The following is a 12,859-nucleotide window of genomic DNA, read 5'->3' as shown; positions in this document are numbered from 1 at the left end:
AACTTGATAGGTTCATCAGTGCTCTCTAAGTTAGGTTTTCCTGAAATCCTTCAGACTTTTTTCAGTACATTAAATTAATACATTGGCAATGGGGGGCTTCCTAGAAAAACTACTCAGAAATTCAGAAGTGTGACTTTTCAATGGTGTAAACTAAAAAGGATTATATCAAACCAGCACTTAAACACTCTAAAGGGACCACCTATTTGGAGGTACTACTATTTATTAAGTAGTAAGTAGTCTGGTCTGAGTTCAAGTAAACTGAAAATTCACTTTATCTATAAACCATTAATGGAAAGTGTGATGAACCTCAGCATTATTACCAGCAAATTAAAATTCAGCCTATCTCTAAGTACTACAAGTTAGCCATTTTCTGCATAGGGCCCTAATTTAAGGTCTCCACTTTGCCCCAATTTAACATAAGAATATTCTACTTTCTTCATGTATATTTATATTGACATTTTATTCCTTTAAAATTGGTCACTGGGTTAGGAGAGAGACAGATATAAAATTTCACCCTAAAATACTTCATCATGAAATATATTTATAATATAAACATACAATAAACATTACCTTTGTACAAACAGCAACTGATTACTGGACGCTGCAAGAATTTACCAAGCACAATATAAGAACTCAGAAAGCAAGGCCAGAATTATAGATACTTGCTGTATTTTGCTATAAGATGTATATCCAAACAATAGATTATTATACAATCTTATTCCAATTCTGCTTCATAAAAAGCAACATTACACTTTAGCCTCATTAAACGATAATGAAAAAAAATCACTTACTGATAGAAACAGAAGCTGAACATACCTGGAACATGGAATATACCTGAAGTCCTTTAGCAACTATGGACACTGGAGGTTATGTATAAGACAAGGCTTCACAAAACATAATGCAGGTTTATCACCAAGGACGGAAATTAAGGAGGTAGAGGTGGGAATATGCAATTTGAAAATATGTAAGATATACTTTCCTGATTGGCAATTACGGCTGACACTTAAGATTGTGAATTGGATATAACCTACGGTCTATCTTTTTACAGAAGTAGCCCATATGCCCAGGAAGAAAAAAGTCTGAGTGGTATAAATAATTTTTTTTCTTTAAAATTTATTTTTCCTAAAATTAAATAACAGCAATTAGTTCTAAACTTTGAAATGATAAAAATAAAATTTTTCATACATAAGTGTTCTGGAAATGAAGGTAAAGTACATTAAACAAAACAAGCTATTCTTAGTATTAAAATCTTTTTTAAAAAATTTACACAAGTTAACTCCCCTAAGCAGTACTGGGATAGAAAAAAATCCTCATAAGGAGAATAAGCATTCAATATTTCAAGTGGGGAAGAATATTTTAAAATCCTTCACAGAAAAAAATACGTATATATTTTTAAAATTCTCTAATGAGGAATAACTGAAGAAAAAAATTTAATTAATTTTTTAACCAAATTATACATAGTTAGGATGAGTTAAAATTGTCAGTTTAAAAGCACAACAAAAATTTAAAAAAAGAAAAAAAAATTGTCAGTTTACCATTTTTTTCCCCCCTTTAACTGAAGTGGAGCCCTTGTTATTTTCTCTGATGCCCATAGACAAAGAGTTTGCCCAGGCTCTGCTTAAAGGTGACAGGTGCAGCTTGAGCAGGTGCCCCTAGACCAGATGTCACACAGAGGTTTTGTTCTGGATGTAGTCCTGGCTAACGTGTTGATGCCAAGTTAAACCAGTTATATCAGCAACTAAATTGGTTTCATTACAATACTTAGATCAGCTGTTCTCAAACTTTAGTGTTCTTAACAATCACCTGGGTACTCTTTTTAAAAATATAAAATTTCAGACTATTAATACCTGAAACCACTGATCAATCACTAAAAGGGAAAATCTAGCATTACATACCTCATAATACAATGAAAAGCACAGGACTACCAATTAAGTATGCCTAAAAAAATTGAACCCGAAAGTTATCAATGTTTAGATCTAACTATCAGTTTTCAGGAAGTACAAGGATAGTGGAACAACTTAACTGACAGACACTTGTTGCTGTTAGTTGCCCTCAAGTCCATTCAAGGAAGCAATCAACCAAATCCAGAATGCGACACATTCTAACGGACAAATGACCCTTTACTTCAACAAACCGATGACATGGTAAGAAAAAGAAAAGGAATTATTAAGAGACTAAGGAGACAAAACAACAAAAACAACAGATTTTTCCTATGGACCCACCACAAAATTCCATTTTGGTAAGATGAGTGGGGCCCTGTAAACACTGACTTAGATATTAATGGAAATATGGATTTATCATTTTGGGACAACAATTCAGAATGCAACAGCTACTCCTACTTACCCAAACCCAAAAAAACCATCACCATGGAGTTGATTCCAACTCACAGCAACCCTACAGGACAGATTAAAACTGCCCCACAGGGTTTCCAAGGAGTAGCTGGTGGATTCAAACTGCTGACCTTTTTGGTTAGCAGCCAAATTCTTAACCAGTGTGCCACCAGGGCTCCAACATATCACCAAGAAATTTCAGTTCCAGCAATAGGTTACTGCAACGTACTTAGCCAACAGGGTATATATATCTTATAGAAATCAATGAACCTTCAATTCACAACATAATAAATATGTAAAAAAATACCCAAACACAACTGAAATTTAACTGTTTTGAAACAGAAAAATAGATGCTTGATTCTATTTTAAAAACACAATTCTTAGAAAACTCAATGAAATTCATAGATAACCAGAATGCTACTGTTATGGACTGAATTGTATCCCCAAAGATACATGTTATATACCTGTGGATATGATCCTGTTTGGAAATAAGGTGTTTCTTTTGTTATGACAATAAAGCCATACCAATGTAAGGTGGGCCCTAAGCCTAATCACTTCCGAGATATAAAAAGCTAATAGGCCAGAGACACGTACAGAGGGAAGACACCACGTGAGGATCATCTGTAAGGACAGAAATGCCAAGAACTGCTAAAAGCTACTAGAAGCTGCAACAGACAAGCAAGAACCTCCCCCTAAGGCCATTCCCTAAACTCAGACTTCTGGCCTCCTGAACTGTGAGAAAATAAATTGCTGTTGTTTAAAGCCACCGCCTGTGGTACCTACAGCAAGCACTAACAACTAAGCTACTGAGAGTATCAATTTGCTCTAAAGCATGTCTTTATTCCGGTGCCCCAAACAAAAAATTCACTTTATTTCCAAAGTGAATGCATTAACAAATTTTTATGATCGATAACCAATATGCTCACTACTGTATATACATGCATTTTCGTGCACTTCTGAATAAAGAGAATTGACCCACCTATTTCCCTATCTCTTACCTCTGCTATAGATTAACTGAACTAACCATGTTATTTACACTTGTTTTAAATTTAAAAGCCAGTATTTTGGCTTTTCACAAAAATTATAATTTCAATTTGTAAAATAATCTTTAATCCTAACATCTCCATTTTTTCTTAACTCCAGTAAGTCTGGTTCTTAGACCAAACGGCTTTTCCCTAATGCCAAAGTTCATGGTATAACTTCTCAGGTTTTAAAATCACAGAAATACCAATTTTTAGCAGGACTATTGTGACATTTCAATAAAAGCAATAACTATTCTACAAAACAATTTGATAAATGATTCTACCACAATTCTCTAGAAAGACTTTAAGACAAATGTAAAAAAAAACAGAATTTTAAATACAAATATTCTGGGGAAAATAAAAGCACCTAATAAGAATTACGGGCAACAGGAGGAAAAAGAGTTACTTGCCTTTTGATGGCTGCTGATCCAAATAAGAATCTTAAGTGAAAAAAAACTGTTTTCTACAGACTAAATGAATCACATAAAATAAACTGCAAATTCTTTTGTTGTAAACAATATCATGCCAATAAATGAACCACTGCCTGAGACTTAAAATCTGTCATGTTCCTGTATATTTTTGCCATTTGTCTTGTGTCACCTTATAGCTTAAAGAGTGGGAAAAATACTGTTACGCATCTACAATGACATTCTCCCCAATTCTGAACCAACAAAGACCACTTCTAAGCTTACAAGTGCAACTTCTCTTCTACTAACACTTGGACTGCAATAACTCTTTACCTTCCTTGCCTGACAACGAACACAAAATGATTTTAAAGACCCGCTGTGATCAACCATTTTACAAGTATTTAGTATAATCTTGCACAGACATTAAGTTATGCAAATAATACCTCCAACTTAAAATTATTTAAACCTGTACCTATATATCTCTATATAAAGAAAAGGAGCCATGGTGGCATGTCGGTTAAAGCGACTGACGGCTACCCGAAACGTCAGCAGTTCGAAACCACCCGTAGCTCTGCGGGAGAAAGATGTAGCAGTCTCCTTCGGTGGAAATTTAGAGCCTTGGGAACCCTAGGGGTCGATATGAGTCAGAGTCAACTCGACAGCACTGGTAGGCGGTGGGATATAAAGAAAACACCTCATCTCATTTTCCCCATTGTTTCACGTATTTGAACGTTTTCTACCTTAACTTCCATTTCTTCTAATTCAGAGTTCCCAAACAGCGCTCGGATGGGTGTGGGAGAGCGAGTAATACTGTTTCCCCAAATTTTCTAGAGATCTACAATGCACACTAAAAAAATAGTCTCTAAGAAGTCCTGCAATCAGGTAACCCAAGTTTAGTTTTATTGCTTGAAGTCATTTAGCCTTTTTTCTAGGAAACATACTAACATTTCAGGAAAACTAGTATATAATAAAGCCTAAGTTAGAAATTTCTACTCTTGACTGATTCTGAATACCAAAGAACATAGTGATGATGGTGGCTGCAAATCAAAGAAGCAGAGAAAGAATCCTGCTCTGCTTCACACCTCCCTGCTCTGAATGTCCTGTAGTTCTCAATCAGACAAACCCCATTTCACCGTTAAACTTTAGGAAGTTCTATATCACTCTGGAAAATGCCCAATAAGCAGCCTTCACAAAATAATAATAAAAACTCTAAATAATTTACCTAACACATCTAAATTCCAAGGAATTAAAATTTTTGTTTTTAATTCCTTTCCCAACTTTTATCTTCTTTCCATTTGGAAATGTAAAAGATTCATGGTGTGATATACTTTTCTATCAAAGAAGTTAGAGGATTTCACAAACAACTACAAAAACACCGAATCTACAACAGAGAAAAGAGGATTATAAGGGAGTGCGCCTATTTAGAAATACACATTTTTAGTCAAAAGCTAAGGTCAAAAATATAAATGTAAAAAAGCATTTAAACATTTATTTGTGGGTTATAGTTTTTAGTTTGTATCCTTAGTGAAATTTAAAACTATCTATCTTGGAAAAAGTTAGATTCAACATTAAATTAATTCTATTTGGGGGCAAATTTAAGCTGTTTTGTGCTGGCACCAAAACATGGTTTCTAGGACACAACACTATCCTGGCTGAGCTTTGATCAGTTTTTCAACTTTCTCCACTTTCTATTCCTCCTGTCAACAAGTCTGCATGCCCTCTAAAATGTAACAGACTATCAGAAGACATGAAAACCAGGTTTTGCTCAAAAGGATACAGTTATAAAATTAAATTTAAAAATACATATGTGGATAATTTACTCGGATACAGTCGTTGTTCTAGTCTACATGTTACCTTTACCTTTCTTTCTTAAACAAGGACAGCAATCTGTGTTTATCAGTTCTGTTTAGCAACTCACAAATTTAATGTCTTAATTTATTAATTTCTGAAACTTAACCTCAGGTAATTCATAAAAGGCTTTCTCTTAAAATAACTGATCTACATGGTGGACACTAACACACACGCGTGCATTTGTTCCATTTAACTGATTAATATCCCCAGTGCCATCGAGTCGATTCTGACTCGTAGCGACCCTATAGGACAGAGCAGAACTGCCCCATAGAGTTTCCAAGGAGCTCCTGGTGGGTTCGAACTGCTGACGCTTTGGTTAGCAGCCATGGCACTTAACCACTACACAACCAGGGTTTCCACTGATTAATATATACTCCCTCAACTGGTATATATTAAAGGACAGTTCAAATCCATTCAGAGGCACTGCTGAAGAAAGGCCTGGTGATCTCCTTCCAAAAGATCACAGCCACTGAAAGTCCTATGGAGCACCTGTTTTACTCTGAAAAACATGGGGATGCCTGCCACGAGTTGGAATCAATTCCAAGGCAACTGATTCAGGGTTCCCTTTTTTTTTTTTTTTTTTAATCCACCAAGAATACATGAATAGACAATGCAACTGAAAATTTATTATGGGGGGTGACAATTCTATGATAAAATTTCTATTTTAAGGTTGTTGCTGTCTAGTCTGCCCTCCCCCACCACCACCACTCATGTTGCCCCCCTGCACAACAGGATCAGACCACTGTGACACATAGGGTTTTCACCAATAATTTTTGGCTGTAGATTGCCAGGCTTTTCTTCCTAGTCTGTCTTAGTCTAGAAGCTCCGCAGAAACCTGCTCGGCATCACAGCAATACACAAACCTCCACTGACAGAAGAGTGGCTGGCTGCACCCGAGGTGCACTGGCTGGAAATCAATCCCATGTCTCCTACATAGAAGGCAAGAATTCTACCACTGTACCACCACTGCCCTCAACCTGTTGTTGTGTGCCATCGAGTTGATTCTGACTCACAGTGACCCTATAAGACAGAGCAGAACTGCCCCCATAGGGCTTCCTAGGCTGTAAGCTTTAAGGGAGCAGATTGCCAGGTCTTTTCTCCCGAACCTAAAGGCAGGTACATTAAAAAAAAAAAAACAGTATTATAAGTTTCAGTGCCAGAACATCAGTCACAGTTTTTCGTAAAATAAGCTTTTAAATGTTTATTTCATCTCCTTTCCAAAACATCAAGCTTTATAATGGACGTATCAAGTTAAACTTGACTATTGGTACCAGTCAAACGTACTTGAAGTATTTCTCTAAATCTTCATAGCACACCTTCAAATTTACTGAAATGAGAATAAACTGCCCCCCATCTTAGTCCCGAAACAGAACAACAACAAAAAAGATCCATTGAGTATATATGCAACACATTGGAAACAAACATACTTGGGCATAAATTTAACAATATGTAATTTCTAATCATATTTTAATTTCTTAAAACTATCTGCAATTAACCTGAATTCATAATAGACTTATCAAATATTACTAAACACATGTCACGAACACAATTTTTTTGCCCAATTAATGAATGTCCCTAAAGCCATTTAATTATTTTACACTTTAATTTCTCCATCTACAAAATGTGAGAAATTATATCTTACCCTTTTATCATTATAGAGATATTCTAAGAGTAAACATTTGTGGAATACATTGAGATATACATGCCAAAAAAGAAACTAAACGAAAATAAAGTATACAGACATCATAGATGACTAATATTCAATTTTTAAATACAGTACATGTTATCAGTTGGCACTTCTTTTTTTAAAATTAAATGCCAATGTTAAAACAAATAATCACCTGCATTTTTTATTTCAGACTTTAAGAAATTTTTGCAGACAATACACAAATGAGTAAACTTATGTTTTCACATATCAAGCCAACTTTTGGCAAACCACTAAACTCAACTCTGTATTTAATGACCCTGTATGTATCAAAACAAACATAAAAATGTTAGAACATAAAGATGGCCAGCATATTAGTTTGCAATTTCTTATGTGTCTGGAATATTATAAAGATACATCATAAAATACTAGGCTAACAGCCATTCATCCAATAAACAGTAAAATTACAGGAGGATGCGAGCAAACATCAGACTTGTAGAGTTAATAAGAACTAACGCATGCTCTAATAGTAATCTTACAACAGGTCAAATGAAAATGCAGTTAACATTTAAAAAAAATTATTCCACCTGTGACTTATGAAACGCACTGCATTATCTACTCATCAGAAACTATGATACTCAATTCGATGAAGTAAATAGGTAACCTACAAAGTCACTTGATTACTACTTCTTACTATGAAAAGGCACTCCTATGGTTAAGTAACAGAAATGCTGTCAGAGCTTGGCATCCCGTCTGCCAGTTAAGATTTTTCAGAGGGATGTGTAAAACCCAGCATAATACATGTTCTCTAACTGTACAGTATTACACCGCTAGAGAAAAATTCTTTCAATGTTGGTAGTACCCAATTTTTGACCAGCATATTTCTTTGTATTTCTTTACAAGCCATGCAAATCTTCACATGGTTTTATTTTCCAAAACAAATGCTTCAACTTTTTTCCTAGTAGCCTAGCTACAACCCTACAAGAACAAACCTGGAGAGTGACATATGGAGGAAAAGTACATTTAGCTAAAGACATAGTCCAAAAAGTAGCTTCTAATAAGAGCATAAAACCCAAGCTGATCTGAGGACAATATAAATAGTTGTAAACAACCTTGAAATTATATAGCTAAAAACAGTACCTATAATCAAAATCAACGTATGATATATCTCAAGATAAAAATTACAACAGGAAAAACTATTCATGATTAACTTTTGTAAAAAATTAGAAACTTAGACATTTAATGGATTATGCTAAAACCCTGCTGGAATGAATGTAAATTCTTCAGAAAAATATACACATCATTAACCATATAAGGAACCCTGGTGGCACAGTGGTTAAAGTGCTTGGCTGCTGACCAGAAGGTTGGCAGTTCGAACCCACCAGCCACTCTGGGAGAAAGACATGGCAGTCTGCTTCTGTAAAGATGTACAGCCTTGGAAACCCTATGGGGAAGTTCTACTCTGTCCTATAGGGTTGCTATGAGTCAGAATCAACTCAATGGCAGTGGGTTTTGGGTTTTATTAATCACATGTGTCATATAGTACCTTTTAGAGATTGAATTTTGATCAATTAATCCAATAAATATCAACAAAAGGTTCAAACTGTCATAAAGACAGAACATTTATTTATTCCTCTCAATATTATAAATATACAATGGAAATGAGCATGCTGATGCCACCATAAACATAAGATTCTATACTTTGTACTCCACTGCTAAATTGAGAGTTTTGGAGATTAATTTTGTTTTAATTTTTTTTTTTTTTAAATTAGCCCTTTATTTAAAAACATACTCCGACACACATATCACAGAAAAAAGAGATACCAATAAACCCTATTTAATGTTTCTAGAGTTCTGCATAACTCAGTAACTACTCCACAAAGTTCTGTGAACTCTTTAGCTTCAAGCCTGAAGTCAATCTAAGCTAGCCAATAGAAAGTGCACCTGTGCAATTACTGCATTTCCTATTTCAGAATGCTGAACATGACACAGAATAACTGTGTGCATTTTGAGCAACAGTAAATGCAAAACTCAAATTATGTAGAAGTCACGTTATAAAAAAGGCCATGCTGTAACATCAGTATTAAAAAGCAAAAACACAAAAGAGTATTATTTTAGTTTTAAATAGCCACCACCACCTAAGAACTCTATATGGCTAAACAAACATTAAAAATAAAAGATGACCTCATAAGAAATTACAATATGAAAACATTCCTAGAAAAAAAAAACTACTAAATCACAGAACATATTATCTAAACTGTACCACACACTAACTGAATAAAAAATTTAATGTCAAATAAGCAGTCAAAAAAGGAGAATGAAAGAAAATCCAAATCACAGTATTCTGTTTCAAAGTATTCCAGATTTTCCTAAAGATATAATCTTCTCGAACATTTTTAAGTCACTCAAAAATCAGCCAATCTTGGTCACCTAAAGTTACTACTATGTTATGTAAAAATACTCTATTTACAAACTGTTCAATGACACAGTACCACACGAGGTTTCATTTTTTTTAAATTCTAAGTCATACTGAGGTAAAGGAGCTTCCAAAACAAAGAAAAAAATTTCCCAAGGGATACAAAGTTTCACTAACTACCTTAACTCTTTTACTAGCATCACCTTTCTGCCCCTCGGTGGATATCAAGCAATCAATAAACAATGTCACAAAAGAATGTTTACCAAGATGGGGGGATGGGGTAGGGTGTCCCCTGTAAAGATTTTGTATGGAATATGGAAAAAGTAAACAATCCCCAAATAGGTGAGGAAAACTTTCACCTTCCTACAATCCCGCTTTCTTGATATTTAATATTTCTCAGGTTGAAATTAATAAGTTATTAATTTCAACTGTACTGCGTGCAACTATTTATTTTTTTTTTTTTGGCTAAAAAAAGAATCTCCCCCAAATCCCATTAAGTTCCTTATTTCCAAATACTGTGGAAGAGTCACTACTACTCACCGCAAATAATACTGTTTTAAAGCAAAGGCAGCGTTAGAACAACTTCTGGGAAAGTTGAACTCTTCAACAATTTCTCCCCACTGATTCTTCTCAGAAACCTGTTAAAAACACAGGCACGCTTGTCTGAAAGTGCACAATCCAAGAAAACCCTATCCTAACTATGAAATAAATACCCATTCTACAGAGATCTGTAGATACCTAAGGCATCAGTGGGTATTTCGGATCGATCGGTAAGAGTTACTAAGCAAGAGCTGCTTGAATCATTGTGGTTTCACCCGAGAGCCCTGTATTTAATAGCACTTGTTTTGTTTTGGGGGGGGGGTTGGTGGGTTTGTTTTGTTTTTGAAGCCCGGACAATAACCAATCGCAAGTCCCTCTGTCGCCCCCTTTTAAATCTCAACGCGGTCCGTTTACACTTAAAAAAAAAAAAAAAAGTTCAAAAGGATCAATACTGTTCCGGACAGCGACGTCCGCGGGTTCTGGGGGGGCCGGGACCGGGGCCGATTCCGATCCCTCTCCCAGATCTATCCATCTCCATAGGCCCTTTTTTGAGGCCTACAGCTTCTGCCTAGCCTTGAAGCCTAAGATGGCTATTTGGAGACAGGTCCTGCTTTCTTTTGTTAGCTGTATAAACCGAGGGCGACGGGGCCGAAGCTGTGCCCCCGGCTGCCGGGATCATTTCGCAGCCGATTATCGATGTTAAACCTGCCCGCGCTAATTTTGAGTTGCACGAAAACTGCTCTCAGAGTCTGTGTGTCTCTGTGTCTCCGCCTGTGCTAGAGCGGCAGCGGCGGCAGAGCTGACTCGCGAGCGAGCGAGCGGGCGAGCGGGCGGGCGGGCGCGGGCGCGGGGCGGGCACGGGGCTCGGGCGGGCGCCCCGCACGCCCGCACTCCCCGCCGCGACGCGCCGTCCCCGCAGGGCCGGCCGGGCACCGGGCAGGGCGCGAGCCGGCGCCGGGCCGCCCGCCCGCCGGAGCCCCGCGCCCGCCGCGCGCACGCGAGCCACCAGGCCAAAAACAGCCCCGCCGCCGTCCGCCTCCGTGCCACCGGCTGGGAGCGAAAAGAACGCCTTTTGCCCCCGCAGGCCACCCCCCCAGCCCCGAGCGCCCACTCCGGGGTCAAAGGAGACTTTTTGGAGGAGGCCAGCGAGAGGGAAATACAAATTAAAACTTCCACTCACCTTCGCGAATCCGCCTAAAGTAGTGACTCTGGTGTAGAGACCGTGAAGATCCAGCTCCTTCCCACCCACCGCAGGGATTTTTTTAAAAGGCGACCTGCCGGAGAGAGAAAGCCCCGCACTTGTCAGCCGGGACCCTGCGCCCGGCCCGGGCGGGAGAGCCCGTTCGCCCCGGCTCGCCCCGGCGCTGCCCCCCCGGTTCTGCTCTCACCCTCTGCTGTGGTGGAACTGCCGCAGCTCGTCCAGGAAAGCGAGTCCCTTTCTCCGCTCATCCGGAGGCGCCTTCCCCGTCGAGTTTGCCATTATTTTTTCAATGAAGGTTTAAAAAAAACCCAGATCGGTGTTTTAAAAGCGCCCCCCGCTCCCTGCGCTTCCTACCAGAGCCCGGAGCCCATTCCTCGGCCGGCGGCGGCGGGGCTCAGTCATGGGCCGGCGGTGGCGGCGGCGGCGGCGGCGGCGGCGGCGGCGGCGGCGGCGCAGGGAGGGAGGGAGGGAGGGAGGGGGAGGAGGAGGAGGAGGAGGGGAAGGAGGTAGCAGGAGGCAAGGGGGAGAGGAGGGAAGGAGGGAGGGGAATTTCTAAAAAAGTTTAAAGAAATCGGAGCGAAACTAGAGGGGCAGGCGACTGCCGGATCCGCGCGAAGCCGCGGGGCGAGCGCGGCCCCCACCCCCACCCCTTCCTTCCCTCCCTCCCCGCAGCCCGGCTCTCGCCCGCCTCTCAGCGCCGCCGGCTCAGTCGACTCAGCCAGGGGACGCGATTCAACATGGTGCCGCTGCCGCGGGCGCGCGAACGGGCGAGGGGAAAGGCCAGCGGTGAGGGGCCGGGGCCGCTGGAGGCCCGGGAGTTTCGGCGGCCGCGGCGGCGGCGGCGGCGGCGGCGGCGGCGGGGCTGGGGCAGGCGGGGCTGGGGGTGGGGAGGGGGAGGTCTGTGTGGTGGTTTGTGGAAAGCGGGGTGACAGCGTGTATTCCGGCCGCGGCTCTACGGGGCCTTCGCACACATTCACACGCGGCCTGGGCCGCGGCGGCCGGGGCGTCCCCAGGCAGAAGGCACCGGCGGCGGCTGAGCTGCTGCGCGCCTCCCGACCGCTTCCCTCCCCGTCAGCCTCCCTCTCTGCCAGCGCCGTCGCCACGACCGGGCAGCCAGCGCCGCACAGCGACCCCCGAGGGCCGACCACGGCACTGCGCCTGGCTCCACACCGCCCCGGCAGTTCCTCGCGGGGAACAATAGACTCGGCTCGCCCGGCTTAGGGTTCATCTGCAATGTGCCGCACATTTCACACGCACACAAAGCAGGCGGAAAGGGGGGCGGCGCGGGGAAACGGCCACTACCGGTTGTTCCAGGGTTAGGGGTGGAGGCGATGTTCGCGTCCCCGGCCCGGCTGTTGGAAGGGCTGTCTCGAAGTCCCCGCCCGCCCGACAGAACCGGTGTGGCGCTAGCAAGGGAAAGGAAGTTCAAAGGGACAGTTCCTCACGC

At 40.7% G+C, this 12,859-nt stretch overlaps 1 protein-coding gene across 1 annotated transcript in view; it reads right to left on the bottom strand.

Moving 5' to 3' along the window:
* Window positions 1–11,848, bottom strand: part of ARID2 (AT-rich interaction domain 2) — a 231,873-nt gene extending 220,025 nt beyond the window's left edge. Inside the window, exons 1-3 of the mRNA XM_049882898.1 lie at window positions 11,600–11,848; window positions 11,392–11,485; window positions 10,212–10,309 (exon numbers count right to left, since the gene is read on the bottom strand). Coding sequence (XP_049738855.1) covers window positions 10,212–10,309; window positions 11,392–11,485; window positions 11,600–11,691 — 284 coding nt within the window. The 5' untranslated portion in view covers window positions 11,692–11,848. The remainder of the gene's footprint in view (window positions 1–10,211; window positions 10,310–11,391; window positions 11,486–11,599) is intronic.
* Window positions 11,849–12,859: the final 1,011 nt, after the last annotated feature.

This window comes from Elephas maximus, chromosome 4 (genome assembly GCF_024166365.1).
Source record: "Elephas maximus indicus isolate mEleMax1 chromosome 4, mEleMax1 primary haplotype, whole genome shotgun sequence".
Taxonomy (NCBI): domain Eukaryota; kingdom Metazoa; phylum Chordata; class Mammalia; order Proboscidea; family Elephantidae; genus Elephas; species Elephas maximus.
Note: the sequence above shows the minus strand (reverse complement) of the source record. Positions and strands in the feature narration are given on the sequence as shown.